Source organism: Gekko japonicus, unplaced genomic scaffold (genome assembly GCF_001447785.1).
Source record: "Gekko japonicus isolate JY-2015 unplaced genomic scaffold, Gekko_japonicus_V1.1 scaffold373, whole genome shotgun sequence".
Taxonomy (NCBI): domain Eukaryota; kingdom Metazoa; phylum Chordata; class Lepidosauria; order Squamata; family Gekkonidae; genus Gekko; species Gekko japonicus.
The window spans coordinates 229,282-245,362 of record NW_015167542.1 but is presented as its reverse complement, the minus strand read 5'-3'; the positions used below and the strand labels follow the sequence as shown (position 1 = coordinate 245,362).

Genomic DNA, 16,081 nt, shown 5'->3' with positions numbered 1-16,081 from the left:
ATCGCAGATGAGAATCAGGCATTTGAACCTTGTGGAGCTTTTGCCTCCCCTTGCTCCAAATCTGAAATGGTACAACTACCTCCTCAATGTTCTCTCTAAGCTGTGGAGTCTTGTGAGCAAAAATTCTACTTTGTGAGCTCCTGGCATTAAAGCTGTGACCGAGCGATTTGGCTACTGCATAAGTTAGTTTGTTCCGGAGCTATCCTTCCTGATCTAAGACAAAAACGTGTGAGCCAAAGGCTAAAAAACTGTGAGCTAGCTCACACTAACTTAGCTTAGAGGGAACACTGCATTCAACACAATTCTACATGTGTTTATTCAAAAGTAAGTTTGGCTATTCAATACAATTCACTCCCAAGCAACTATGCTTAGGATTATGGCAGCCTTAGTCTTTTTCAGTCTTTTAGTATACAATCTAAATATCTTAGGGTCATTGCCCATTCTTTTCTGCCACTTTCTCTTTTAGTTCATTTGCCTTTAAGATGACATTGCACAATTTGTCCCAGATAATTACTAAAATGTTAGGTACTTGTTGTTTGCAGTGAGTTAAGTCACTGTAAAATTCATGTGTGTGCACCTCTGAATGTTTCCTCTGGTTATAAATCCCTTTTCAGTTATAACTCATTCACTATTTGCTTGAGAAATTTTCCCTTATGTTTCACTATAGTAATAGTTTTTCCCATGAGGGGCTATCAATATTTAATGTCAAGGTATCCTCTTAAACCGTAATGTGAGAGTACTCAACAGATCATTTGAATTATACATGGAACAGGTGAATGTGAGCAGCATTTTTGTAAGTCCAAAGTCATTGCCGAACTAATTTCTGGGGAGCACTGTGAAAAGCCCATACCTATGGATGAGCTTCAGAAGAAACTGAACCAGAGGCATGATGCAAGACCCCGCAAAGTGAGATTCAAAATCTCATCTGCATACAGTGGTAGGGTCTTAAAGCAGGTATATGAAGATGGGCAGGAACTTGAAATCCCACAGGAAGAATATCCTCATCGTCTTCGACACCGAAACTTTGAACCCAGAGACCATTTGTTTGGGATCAGAGAAGCCCAAGAACCAAGGCTTTGCCCACCACCTAAACTGAATGCTCAGAGGATCAGTGTCTTCAGAGAAGGGAGCAAGTATACCCTCACAAGTAGCCCTTCCCTCTTAAATGAGTACCAGGCAAATGATAACCGTATGGTAAGTAATGTTTGATCTTGGTTCAACTGATTAAGCTATGGCTAGCACTGAATTTTATAATATGAGAGTTTTAACCAAGTTCAATTGGCCATCTGTAATTTGTAGATTCAGTTTTTAAATTATATATTTACCAGCTGGCTTCACAGCACCTTTCCCAAATGGCATATGTGAATAATATTGAGTCCAATGTAGGTGTAAAAAAAAAAAAAGGTAGGCGATACATTGCAGAGGTGATCACTTTTTGCAAATGTATTGACTGCTGAAGGCTAAAAATTACGGATTGCTTATGAAACTGTTATAAATTCATTATGGTGGTTAACATCCATATTGGCACATAGTCATTGCCCAGGACCCTTTTGTGGAATCAAAATGTTTATGCACATTTCAGATTAAATATTTCAATGTACATCATGGCTACATCATGACACATCAGATCAAACACAGTCCACTAGCCATGTTTGGTTGGTCACCATTCAATAAATTTACTGCTTTGTTGCCTGTCCATGTCTGCACAAACAGGATGATCATTCATCCACAAAGGCACAATCCAGAACTGGTGCCTTGCATTCTGGTTGCTGAATCATAAATTGTTCAAACCTACTGTATATATTTGATCAATCTTAGAGATTACCATACATTTAAAATGACAGATATGGCAGGCTGAAACAGCTTAAAGTCTTCAAGCCACTACCCTTTCAAAATGTAACATTTTCCATTCTGTGATGTTTAGATAAAGATCCTGTTGTACTTTGTAATATGAAGCACAAGTTGAATGAAGCAAGAGGCAATAGACTGCCACACAATACCTAGAAAAGAGACAAGGGAAATGGGATAGTTGAGTAAATTTTCTGCAGTAGTCATAGTATATGATGAGCAGTCCGTGAACTTTACAATTGGTAGCAAAGAAGAGAATGCCAGGATTTACAAAACAGTTTATTCAGACATTCCTTGTTGTTGAAAGTGAAATCTAATAAGGCCTCTGCTAAGTTCTGCAGAACTTCATCAAGGACTTCAAGCATTTTGCAAAGCATGAATGAACTAAAAAGCGATAGCATCGTTGTGGTCCTGTCTACAATAGAATATGTTTTGGTGTCTATTTACATATATGGAAACTAGGGCAGAATAAGTTTAATGTTGCTAAACAAGGCTTTACAGGCCTTTTAGATGTTTGAAGCCTTCAATTTTCATTTCATTTAAAGTCCAGTGGCACCTTTAAGACCAACAAAAGTTTATTCAAGGTATGAGGTTTCGTGTGCAGGCACACTTTTTCAACTACATTGGAATGGAAGGTAAGGTTCAAACTTATACGAAGGGCTGAACAGCAAATTAACATGTAATGTGATGAAGATGTTTTAAGATATGTGAAGACAAAACTAAGTAACAAGCTTCGCGTATCTTAAAACATCTTCATCACATTACATGTTAATTTGCTGTTCAGCCCTTCGTATAAGTTTGAACCTTACCTTCCATTCCAATGTAGTTGAAAAAGTGTGCCTGCACACAAAAGCTCATACTTTGAAAAAAAAACCTTTGTTGGTCTTAAAGGTGCCACTGGACTCTAAATTTGTTCTGCTGCTTCAGACCAACACGGCTGACCACCTGGATCTATTTTCATTTCATGAAAGTATTCAGCAGGGCTCTTTTTGTAGAAAAAGCCCAGCAGGAACTCATTAGCATAATAGGCCACGCCCTGACAGCACAGCTCATTAGCACATTAGGCCGCACCCACATGTTACCAGAAGTGTGGTCATCCAGTCACACCCACCTTTTGCTTGTTATTCTGTCTACCTTGTTTGTTGTCAAAACCCAGGGCTTTTTTGTAGCAGGAACTCCTTTGCATGTTAGGCCACATACCCCTAATGTAGCCAATCCTAATGAGTTTCTGCTGTTGGGTGTGGCCTATTATGCTAATGAGTTCCTGCTGGGTGTGGCCAACTTGGGAGCCAGCCGGAACTCCGTTCCTGTGCGTTCCTGCCCCAAAATAGCCCTGGCTATTCAGAATATGAAAAGACATGACCCACATTACTTTGGATGTATTCGTACGGACTGGGGTAAATCCACTGAAAAATAGAAGACAAGGTAGAAACACTCTCTACTTTGGATCCATCCTGTTTCATAATTTCCCCTTCCTAAATCTATAGGTTTCTCACTACAGAAAGTAGGGGGTCTCTTCTGCAGGCCAATTGTGACAATTTCCAAATGTCTAATGCTAAGACAATTTATTGATGCTAATTATCATATTGCTCCTTTAGTTACTCAGAATTTCATTTCAGATGAGCAAAGATAAGCTAATGGAGTGTGAGAGCAAGGCTGAGTGTCATCATGGATCTTGATCTGATGGAATTTTGAGTCCAGATTTCGAAAACCCACATCTAGGCTTAAATTTTGCCAGCTACGTCATAAACATCCTTTCAATATCTTTGCTATGTCATAGCATGAGGTGCCAAATTGCAGTTATGCAAGACTTCTAAGATGGAAGGAAACACTAGTGACTTCATGGGGCTTTGACCCAAAGCTGACTTCTTAGCTCTACTGTATTGACATATGCCTTTTGGAGCTTGTTAAATAGTTCTTGGGCTTTTAACAAATTTAGACTTACACATATCCTATTACCATTTCAGCATCCCCCCATTTTAGATTTTGGCAAGATTATCATCTACACCAGCAATCTGAAAATCATCAGAACGTCTATGAATAAGAAAGAGCTGGTAAGAAAACTCATTCAGAATGACAGTGTTGATGACTGGTCCCTCATGCATCATGAAGGGAGAGGAGAAAACAGTAGCAACAAAAGTGATGGAGACACGAAGGACACTGGACACCCGCCTGCAGTCAACCAGCACATGCAAGTAAGGCTCAGTATTTCCTGCTCTGTTCTCCTAGATGTGTTGAGAACCTTAACCATTATTACATCATTGACAGTTCCAGCCTTTCCAACAAAGCCATTAATCACTTCCAGAATGAAATACAGTGAAATTGATTACAGCAAACTTCCTAAATTATTCATTGGTCAAGAAACCCCATTGAACTGCGATACTCTAATCCAAAAGCAATATGAAGGATTTTTTCCAGACCGGGAAATCCTGAAAGTGGATGATTATGATAGAACAATGTGTGGTCCCAGCCCCTCTGATTGGGGTGGACTGACCATTTAACTTACCACAAAAGTTGCTGATACAGCACTACCTTGGAAGGCTGCTGGCAGTCAGGAACAAGCCCCAGCATCTCTACCAGCACTGTGGGAGTTGCTTGGTTCAGGTCCCTTAGCAGCTAACATTGTCAGCTCAACAACAGGTGTCAGCAGGGGTCATTTCGTAGAAAAAGAGCTAGGGGGACTCATTAGCATAACTCATTAGCATATGCCACACCCCCTGACATCACCGGAAGTGTGTCCTCCCCACAGCCGGCGGCGACCTCCAGCGGGCACCAGCAGGGAGCTCCAGGCCCCGCCCTCCCGCACCTCACCCGGGGGGATGGCGTCCCCCCGCGTCCCCCCCCAAATGACCCCTGGGTGTCAGCTCAACAGTTGCTTTGTCTTGCACCATCACCATGCTGGAGGCAATGGGTGAGCCAATACCCTTTGTCATGCTGCTGACCGGTTCTGAGCTTAGCTGACCCTGCAGTGTTGGCTCACTGTACCACAGGAGCAGCCCAGCTTGTCTTGTTCTTGGGCCACTTAAGCTTCCTGTTCATTCCACCTGTGATCCTGTTGTCAAGAATGTAGCTTGATTTGCATCTGTTAATAGTCCAAAAGTAAATTGGATCACACTGAATGGTTCCAGAGCTGTTTAGATCCCTAAGTCATCCTATTTGACGATCATCACTGCCATGTGTCAGATCACACATGAGGCCCCAAATGAGAAGTTATGTCTGACATCAGTCAAATCCGGTTGCTCTGGCCAAACTCTGGTCTTTGCACGAAAAAACCCCCATGACATTGAGGAACTGAAGTTCCCAAGTGTGCTTAGGCCTGATTTCGCTTGAAAAAAACAAAGGGGGGGAGGACTTAACCCAGATATTGGAATCAAGAACTGAAAAGGTTAACAACAAACCAAGTTGAGGGCCTAATATTAAAATCGATATACATATAGCTTAACTATTATCAAAATACATGTATTTATTGTTAAATAATCAAAAACATTTAGGGAGCCCAACATTAGCCTCATTACAAATTAAAATACATAAAACACAAGTGGAAACCAATGCAACCCTCTGCGTTCCGGCCCTAAAAGGCCTTCTTCAGAGGTCAAGCATATTATATACATACAGGCTCATGATACAACTTGTAACTATTAACAAATCAATACTGGATCCAAAAAAGGGTTTTTAGCTATCTGGCTGCCAACCCCTCCCTCCCTCCCTCCCTCCCTCCCTCCCTCCATGATTCTGCAAAAAGAAAGGGAGGGGAGGGGGAACACATGCCAGACTGACACATTTGGGAGCAGGAAAGCCCCTACTCCTTTATATTTAGTGATTCTTACATTCTTACTGATGCTCTCTCTGGCTTTTAAAAAGTTTGCCTGGGTGGGAGGACATGTCCTCTTTTGTCTTTGGAGAAGGAGGGAAAGAAAACAGAATGGGGATGGGATGTCAACCTAACAAGAGAGAGAGGCGGAAATGGGGGAGAGCAGTGGGCAGCACTTAAATACCCGCAGAAACAATTCCACTTTAGAAAGGATTAGCAATTCGAAAGTGGATAAGAACAAAGAATTGCAGCAAAAGGAGTTTTGTAGCTGTGGGGCAACAGTGTGCTGGAAGTGGTCTGAATGCAGATTCCTATAAAACAAATGCAGAAATAAGAAAAAGCCCTGACACAAACTGGCAGTGAAAGTGGGAGGGAATGCAGAACAGAAGAATAGGGTACGCTCAGGAACCAAGGCAAAATACGGGTGCAGAAAGGGCCTACCCCTTTATTGGAAAATATATGTATTTTTGATGATATTTAAGATATATATTATTTTAATATTAGGCCCTCAACTTGGTTTGTTGTTAACCTTTTTGGTTCTTGATTCCTTATTTGGCTTGAGCCTGAAGGATGGAGGAACATTTCAGTGTTCTTCCTTGCACCATTTCCCCAACCCAAAACAACCTTGGATAGGTCTGCCAGATCCACTGGGGGGGCTGCCTGCTCTACAGGCCCCCAACCCACCGGCCCCGATCCGGCTGGTGGGGGGAAATCCACCCCCAAAGTGCCTGGATCAGGCCAACGTACCCGGCACGATGATGTCACCCAGAGGTGACATCATTGCGCCAGGCACATCGCTGGGGGTCACGCAAGAGGATCCCCCGGTGACAGGCCTAGCACAACGACATCACTTCCGGGTGATGTCATTGTGCCAGGCACGTCGGCCCGACAAGGAGCTTCTCTCCCCTGCTGGACAAGAGGTAGGGACCTGGCAACCCTAACCTTGGAGAGGCCCTATTTGCCCAATGTGTGCTGACTTAGTCCTGCTGTAGCATTTCCTGGAACTCTCCCAGTCCCAGCTGCTATCTTGCCCTGTTAAACTATGTGGGGGTGGAGTATGGATAATTTCCAAGGAATAGGGACAAGATTCTGCTGAAGGAGGTTGCCACTGCTGTATTGTGAGGACAGCATAATAACAGTGTGAAACCCCTGGTTTTAATCAGCAACTATTTATTCCTCCCCCCCCCCCAAAAAAAAATTATCTGGAGGTCCTGAGGGTAAATGTAGAGTACACAAGAAACAACAGAACACATATCTGTTTCCTGCTTGTCCTTTATATGCTTAGCTCCTCCTGGGTCCCTCATATAAGATATCAACTGATTATTTACTGAAAAGCCAGGTGTCTTTCTGGAATACTGTGCTTCACAAGAATGGTAAAGTATGCCATAAAGCAGGGGTGTCAAACATAAGGCCAGGGGCCCAGAACCGGCCCGTCCAGAGCTCTTAGGTGGCCCACAAGCAACTAGTGCAAAGGAGGGAACAGTAGACTGCTTGGGGGGGGGGGAGTGGGCAGAGCCACTCTGATTGTGGCATCAGCATAGCGGAATAACCTCATCTGCTGCAGTCAAGCAGCGTGGGAGTATCTGCCCAGTGCTGCATACTGTCTTTCCAGTCCACCCATGTGGGTTTTCCTTTGCACACCCCTCCCAGCCTATGAGGCCTTGCGGTGAGGACACACCAACTCGGAGCTTACCAGCTGCTGTCCTTTATACAGCTTCTACCTCCGGTACCTGGCATTACATTTTATGGCACACATGGTCTGGCCCGACAAAGTGACATTTATGTCAGATCCGGCCCTCATGACAAATGAGTTCGGCACCTCTGCCATATGGCATACTGCTGAAAAAATTCAGAAGGCAAAATAGCCACTGTTTTTCTTCTGGATGTATATAGATGGAGGTATGTGTGTGAGATAGAGAGTTTTCAGATGGTGATAGGTAGGTAATTGCTTTTACACAAAGGAAAGGAAACAGTACACTGCTTGTGTGTGATAAGATGACACAGACAAATACAGTTAGGTATTATATTTTTCATAGGTAAAATAAATCACTACTTTAAGAGAGCCTGAACAATTTTTTTCTGTTTTCCAGCTTACGATAAACCAGCCCTCCCACCTTTCTCAGGTAGGTGGGGGAAATTACAGGCTATTAAACCTGAGGTATCTTCTGATTACAGTGCCAGATCAAAGTGAAAAACACTTATCATTTTACCTGTTTACTCAATGTGAAGTGCTATCTCCTGTTTGCATTTTAATCGAGCCTGCTATGAAACTACTTCACCAAAGTGCCACCCTGGACAATTGCCTAGGTGTGCCTACTGGTAAAGCTGCCCCTACCAGACATGCCCCACATTTTTCAGGTTGTTTTTGAACACATTGAGGGTGGGAAGTTTACTTTTAATAAAGTTCATACTCAGGAGTTCCAGATTCTCTCTGAAATTGCCAGATTCTGTGCAAGATGCTGTGTTTTCCATTTCAAATCAACCAGTTCATTCTTGTTCTCAGATCCTTTGATTACCAAATATACATGGAGAGCATCCAAAATTGTACCAGTTCTAACCCACTCAGTTTCCAACCTGCATTCACATGTATCTTGGAAAGAAATTCCATCAATTTTGAACCAAACTCTTCTCCCTCTATGAAATGCTGTGATGTTACCACATGTTACACAACACAAGGACTCCATATCAGATGTATGGTGCAAGGTTTTTTTTGCCTCCCAGATGTACACTGGGCCTTCTCTGCTTGTGATCACTGCACATGGGAAGCAGCAGCACCAGCCTCACCCCTTGTGTTTTTTGCATCTTCAAAATAACCCATGGGCTGTTTTGTGAAAATTATGTGTTGCCAGCAGTATTCCCTCTAAGGTGAGTTAGTGTGAGTGAGCTCACAGTTTTTTAGCCTCTGGCTCACACATTTTTATCTTAGCTCAGGAAGGAGGGCTCCAGAGCAAACTAATTGATGCAGTAGCCAAATTGCTCGCTCACAACTTTAACGCCAGTAGCTCACAAGGTAGAGGTTTTGCTCACAGGACTCCACAGCTTAGAGGGAGCATTGGTTGCCAATAGCAATTCTATGAAGTAGTATGAGGATGAGAAAGCACATGGGGAGGGAGAGGCTGAAGCAGCGTCTCTCTGTGTTCCATGGTGGTAAGCAGAAAAGGGCCAGCAAGAATTTGGGAGGCACAAAACTCCCACTGGATATCTGATACAATCTGATATCCTTGTGTCATCCACCAACAAAATGAGGACTCTGTAATGTGGAGCACAGCCTGAGACAATCAAAGATGGGGGTGTGAAAATTCAGACAGGTGGTGATTCATTGTATATAATGCTGAAGCAACAGAACAGGTTCAGGGAGACTGGGGTTGCCAGGTCCGAAAGACAAGCCTGCGGGGGACTTACCAGGACACGGAGAGGAGAGGGAAGAAGCATGCTGTGCCTACATCACCTCTGGGTGATATAGACATGTCAGGGATGTTAAGCGACATGCCTATATCACCTGGAAGTGATGTAGGCACATCAGTGATGTTGGAGGAGGGGGGCGCGACACTCTGTTTTTTTGGGCAAAACTCTATGGTTTGAAGCTAATTCTACCATATAGTTTTGCCCAAAAACCAGAGCGTTGCCCCCTGACATCACCAACGTGCCTATGTCACTTCTGCATGATGTAGGCATGTCGCTTTTGGGGCAGTAACTCTCCCTGGCCGGTGCCAGTGAGGAGTGCCAGAAACCAGGGGATCCCCTGTGTGCTGGGGGGACCTGGCAACCCTGACCAGACACAAGCTGCTTGCACAAAGGTATCAGCAGGAGGAGGAGGAGGAATGGCATCCATACATCTGTCTCTATGCTGCTTGTTGCTACCACCCTCTCTAGTCCCAACTCTTCTATTTGCCCCCTATCACTAGTAAGATACTGCACAGTTCAGCAGGGAAAGGGAGAAAAGTCTCAGGTGCAGTGGGGACCATGGGAGAGCTCCTTTTCCTTTCTTCTGAGGAGTCTTCCTCCCATGTTGAGGGAAGGTCTTGACACACTGAGAATGGCATTTCTACTTGTGTCCTTGTGTCTGCACGCACATAGCACTTGCTTGATCTGTCCATTGTAAATTTAATACATTATTATAAAGGCAATGTAAATTGCTGTATCCGGGTTTTATTAAGAGAATCTAAAAGTCTGATCCCATAGCTGTGGTTCTGGAGGCCTCTGCAGTATGGTAGACCTGACTGTACAAAGACTTCCACTACCATGGAACAATGACATCAGTACATAGCTTCAGTGCGGCGGGCCTCTGCTCACACTGAGGAAGTTTTCTGAGTTTTAAGAATCACTGAGCCTGCTGGATTCTGGGAATTGTACTTGTCAAGAAATTCAGATCTGTTAAATCATTTTGAAAACAGGTTGAGTGGTACTGCTGCACTCAACAGTCCTCTTTTGAGGGCAATCAAGTATGTGTGAACAGTATTTTAAATTCTTTGTCAAAGAAATTCCAGTTATGTAATAAAAATGCTGTTATTAAGGACCTGAACATTCATGTACGTTGTATTTTGGGGGGTAAGACACTGGGTGTAGAGAAACGTTAGCAAGGAACTGATAGGCACTGATATAAGCAGAATATTTGAGCAAGCAAAAATGTGAAGTTCAAATTACAAGAAATGATACACAGTGGAATTTATCTTGCACATTGATTTGGTCTGGATTAAAGACTGTGTGAACTGCTGTTAAGCAAGGTTGTTTCGACTGACTGGTCCTTTCCCTCACAGGAAGGAGAGGATGAGAACAGCTGCACCCAGTGTAAAGGATCCGGCTCTGCACCCTGCTCTGTGTGCCACGGAAGCAAGTTTTCAATGTTGGCAAACCGATTTAAAGAGTCCTATAGAGCTCTACGGTGTCCCGCTTGTAATGAAAATGGCTTACAACCCTGCCAGACCTGTGCTCCATGACTGTTCTGCTGATTTGGCTTCTCTGGGCTTCCATCATTTGTTTTCTGATTTGAGTGGGAGAAACAAAAACGTCTTGGTCTTTTTATGTCTCTGTCGCTCCTTCCATCTGATGCCTACGTGGTAATATGTTCTGTAATATGTTCATGGTAATATGTTCTGTAAGGAGGCAGCCATTTTGAAATAACAGTTGTATTCCACAGGATTGAAAATGCTGTTGCTGTGATTAAACTCAGTAAAAGATCATGCCATGGTCCTGATGAAATTAAGCTGGGGTCATTTCCTTCAGGAGTGCACAGGAGCGGAGCTCCAGCAGTAAGGAGCCCGGGGGGCGGGCACATGCAACAAGCTCCGCCCCCTGCTCCCAGCAGCCCTCAGTTGGGCCACAAGGAGCAAGAAGCAGCCAGGTAAGTTGCAGAACCCACCCACCCCCGGCCCGCCTTCAGGTACAAACTCTCACTCCTCTGTGAGGGCAGATCTGTGCATTCCCCCCTCCCATACCTAGTAATCCAAAACAGTCCAGTGGGACCTTTAAGACCGAGTTTTATTCAGGTACAAGCTCTCCCTCCTCTGTGAGGGCAGATCTGCACGATAGCTAGCAATCCAAAACAGTCCAGTGGAGCCTGAGTGGTGCCTTCTGACACACTTCCGGTGATGTCAGGGTGTGTGGCATACGCAAATAACTTATGCTAATGTTACGCTAATGAGCTCCGGCACCTCTTTTTCTACGAAATGACCCCTGAGGCATGTTTATGTCCCATTTATTTTGGGTGAGATTTAAACTTAGCTTTCCAAGGGATGTCACTTAAGTCTAGCCTTAAATTAAGGGCTTACATTTGGCTAGATCATGTCCTGGCTTTGATTCTTCCATTTTAGTGTTATAAAACCTAAACTGTTACATGGTAGAAGCAGTGCACAACACCACCAGCAACACTGGTACTCTGTAAGGAAGCAATGAGAGACAGAAGGTGTTGTTGCAAAACTGGGATTATGTGGAACAGAATTCACTCTCCCCTTTGGCCCTCCCTTTCAGGAGATATTGAGCTTATGCATGCACAGGTGGACAACTAGTTTGTAATGCATGGTCACACAGTCATTTAGACTTTGTGTATATTCAGCCAAGACTATTCCTCTTGTGCTTTCTTGTTTCTCCTGGTTTTAGATAATGCGTACTATAGGGTAAGGACTGTCCTTGTGCAGCTTGTTAGAACAGTGGAGTGCCAATCTTTAAATCAGCTTCTAGGCACTACTGATACCAGATGCAACTGCACCTCAATCAATGAAATAAACTATGAGATGATGTGTAATTACAACTGCAGTTGCCTAGCAAAGCAGCATTTTCTGTTTAACGTTCACAAATATTTTCAATTTATGAATCATTTTGCAATTAGCGGGACATTAATTCCTCCGGTGGTGTGTGAATTTTTCTATGGACCTAGTTCATTTTAAATTTATTGTTCTGAAAGAACACTGGTTCCCCTCTGCCCTCTTGTTTGATTTAGGCAGCATTTTTTAAATTCTAAAGACTATGGCATAGGGGAGTGCGTATACCAGTGCAAATGAAAACAAAAAGCTGAAAGGAAAAGAAGAGAGTTTTATGGCCTTATTCACAGACAGGAACCCACTGGTGTTAATGGAGAAGTTCTGCATATCCAAGGATTTAGCTGTTAACAAAGGAAAGTCCTGTTCTTTAAGATTAATCCCCTGCGGTAATTTCTAAGCCTATGAACTCTTATTAGTTTAGATAAAGGAGCAGGGCTGAATATTCAGCATGCTACCACTCACTACACCAGGATTTTTGTAAATAAGGAGGCAAACTAAAGAGAGTTTTCTCCCTGAGCCTATCATTTATTGTAAGTCAGTTAATGTCAGTACTGCCTTTGCTTGCAAACAAGATCCAAGAGCCTTGACGAGCTAAGAGATTTCTCACACTCTTTATGTTGCTGAGGCTGCAAGCCTAGACAGACTAATTTATGGCAAAGTTTGTACTTTGGGATGTGTCTGTTAGAAGATTTCTTGGGAAAAGATATATTATTAGCCCTAATGCTATTATATGTCTAAGAAATGCCTGGCTTCTCCAACCCTGATGTCTGCTAGGCCTCCAGCTGCCATGGACTGTGTGTGTGTGTGGGTGCCTCTGGAATTTTAGGTTTCCTTTCTCTGTGTCTTCAGTGTTTCTTTATCTCTGTAACATGAGCATTTGGCCTTAGTGTCTAGCGCCGGCTTTCTCCTGGGAAACTAGACCTGTTAGCTTTGGTGGGCTTTTACCTATTCCGTGATTGGCTCCAGGCCATCAGGGGACCCACTTGAATTATGGTATGTATATCTGCTTGCTTCACGCGCTTGTTGCCAGTTCTAACACGAGATGTGTAAAGACAATCTGCATACTTCAATGTTGCAATAAACTTTACTTCTTTGCAAGAAAGTTGTTGGGAACTGATTGCTGCAGGAGTCTGACACCTGAAATTCACTAGTGCATGTCCCATTCATATAAGTACTGCTTTGTAAATGCATAACTACATTAAGATTTTTATTATTTTTTTAAATCGAAGCATCAAAGTACTCTGAATTTTGATATACATAATATGGGGCCTATCATTTCATCCATATGAATCTGAAGGCTATGGTGGTGCTTACAAAATTTTCTACATGTCAGTCTCACAGTGATCAGACCTCCTTGCAGAGTACGGGATAAATATAGGAAGTAGGGGTTCAGCAACCCTTCCTTGTATTTTCAATCTTTAGAGGTAACTTCATTTAGTCTGAGTTGCAGAGGTTAAAACTGATATGCAATTGGCAGTAATCTAATCATTCAAAAGAACTCTCAAGGTGGAATATATATTACTCAAGAAAGCTAAGAGGTAGGTCATAAACACTGTTGAGAGTAAATCGCAGAGAAAACTGCATTTGTGCACATTTGGATCAAGCTGTTTTGGCAATACTCAGACTCCGTTGGAACTCCAGAATCCACATGGGCTTCCCATTCCATTAAATGTCAGAGACAGGTCTGTGCACACAAAACGTTCAATATGGGGACCCCCTGGAATTACAAGTTGTCTTCAGACTACAGAGATCTGTTCCCTTAGAGCGAATGGATGCTTTGGAGGGTGGGCTCTATGGCATTGTACCCTGTCCCTGTCCTCCCTAAGCTCCCATCCCCAAATCTCCAGGAGTTTCCCAACCTGGATCTGGCAACCCTAGCTCCCCATCCCCCGTCAGTGGCCAGGGGCACGTGGCAACCCTTGAAAGCTTTGTTTATGTGGAAGCATTATTTGTTCACCAGGCACTGCCTCCTATGTGACCAAATAATTTCTGAATCAGTGTTTGTATCTTTAATTGTGGTTTATTGCCATTGTTTACAAAGTTGCTTAGTTTGCATTCTTGCACACATTCCCACACACATTCCAACCATGCAGTTTTGGAGGTTGCTTACGTTTTCTTAAGAGCAGATTGTGATTTTCACTAACCCTGTCCACTTCAGCCCACTGCGCCCCCTCCCCCATTTTGTTCATGGGAGTCAGCAGATCCTTGGGGACAGCAGAAGGCCAAAGTGGGGATTTGCATTAGGAGGGAGAATTACTCTTATTAAGAAAATGTAAGTGCCTTTAACTCTTTGCAACAGATGCCTGGATACAGGGCATTCTTTGGCAAGAAGAACTACCCAGTAATGTGTTCAGGATTAATCTATTAGTTCTTTTGTGAATGTGATTAAAATAGCTGTTCAAAGTTTTTGCTTGAACGTGTCCATTAAAATATAGCTAAAATTAATTTGAAAAATACAGTTTTTTTCTTTTTTATTCAATGCCATACTATTAATTTCTTTTTGGGAACTATTTTGACATGTCTTTGCACACATTACATATCCTTTGATAGAAATACGGAGGACATATGAACAAAGGGCAATGTTTTACACAGTCATATGTAAAATGGCAGTCCCTCCATGGACATAGGAGGAACTGGCTCTGGGTCTGAAGCACACAGAAATGCATTGCCTACACCCCTGGGGCTCGTGACATCAGGGTGAGGTAGCATGGGAGAGAGTCTCACATCCCACAGGTCTCCCTGTTCATTGTCCAGCATTAGTTGTTGTAAGAATTGGGTATGGAGTCAGTTCTGGAGATCCGCTCACACTCCTTTGCCTGGGGTACTGGCAGTGACCCAGATCAGAGGATGTAAAATCAAGGGTTTGCTGATGAATATTTCACTAGTAATGGAATAAAGTTCTCAGCATTAGGCCAACGTGGATAATTGTAAAGCCTGGTGCTTATATAACCGATGGCAAGGTTTAAAAAGCCGATTCTTAATGAAGTCTTTGAAATACAAAAATGTAATTCTTCATAACAGGGAGAAGAAATTACCTTTAAAACTACTTTGTTTTGGCAGTCCAGTAATTTCTAAGCCATTTCAATTGTGCTGCAAATCTGTTAACTTTGTTCCCTTCCTTTAGATGCATGCACCCTTCATTCTTTCATATATGTGAATGACTACCATTCACTCATGTGTGTGTGTGTGTGTGTATAAAATGTTCTGCCTGTGTGTGGTTGCCAACCTCCAGGTAAGGCCTGATGTTCTGCTGGAATTACAATTGCTCTCTAGACTACAGAGATAATTTCCTCTGGAGAAAATGGCCACTTCAGAAGGTGGACTCTATGGCATCACATCCCTGCTGGGTTTTCTCCCCTCCCCAAATCCCACCATTCCCAGACACTGCTCCCAAACCGTCAAGAACATCCCAAGCTAGAGTTGGCAACTACGTGTCTGTGGGACATTGTTGCAACAAAGCAAAATCTGCCCCCCCCCATTTGCACTGGCTCTCACTAATAGTCACAGAATCCCACATAAGAGTGTAATATACTGTTATTGAACTGCTATCCAGGGGCTTAGGCATTATACAAGCCCTACCACCATACACCTAAGCCATCACAATAATGGGCCTTTTGCTTGTTAAACAATGTTGTGATGTAAATCCGATTATTAACAGTGTTAGGTGTGTTACAAATAGCAGTGTCTGGTCTGATAGGGATGAGGTACTGTTACACGGTAGAAGCAGTGCATTACATTATTATGTGATGCTGATTACATAGATTTTGATCTCAAATGTCATGGCACAGTTATTATCTCACATGCCAAGGTGCTGCCAGGTTTGAGCAAGAACAGGAATTACCACACCCATTCCATAAACCTTTCATAAACTACTTTTCTCTCTCAGACAGAGACAAAGGTGATCTTGACCAGAAAATAGCCAAATAATGGATTTGAGCAGGCCCTTTAAGGGCTGTGGGGGGGAGGGGTACAAAATTCTACGGGCCCTAGTGCTGCAATCCTAAAAACAACAACAACAACAACAAAAACTTGCTTGGGAGTAACCCTCAATGAATAATGTGTGGCTTACTTCTGAGTATATCGACTCCCTAAGTCACTTTGGTAGCTCAGGAAACATACAGCTGGAAGGTACGCCAAGGGAACACACACAACCCAGGAAATTCAC

At 43.1% G+C, this 16,081-nt stretch overlaps 1 protein-coding gene across 1 annotated transcript; it reads left to right on the top strand.

Moving 5' to 3' along the window:
• The first annotated feature begins 852 nt into the window (after positions 1–852).
• Positions 853–10,596, top strand: GRXCR2 (glutaredoxin, cysteine rich 2). Its single transcript, XM_015413605.1, has 3 exons — positions 853–1,194; positions 3,816–4,043; positions 10,417–10,596. The coding sequence occupies exons 1-3, from the start codon at positions 853–855 to the stop codon at positions 10,594–10,596; spliced, it is 750 nt and encodes a 249-aa protein (XP_015269091.1).
• Positions 10,597–16,081: the final 5,485 nt, after the last annotated feature.

Coding starts and splice junctions, on each gene's coding strand:
- GRXCR2 (XM_015413605.1), top strand. CDS start 853: ATGGATGAGCTTCAGAAGAAACTGAACCAGAGGCATGATGCAAGACCC. Junction 1,195..3,815: donor AGGCAAATGATAACCGTATG/GTAAGTAATGTT, acceptor TTACCATTTCAG/CATCCCCCCATTTTAGATTT. Junction 4,044..10,416: donor CAGTCAACCAGCACATGCAA/GTAAGGCTCAGT, acceptor TTTCCCTCACAG/GAAGGAGAGGATGAGAACAG.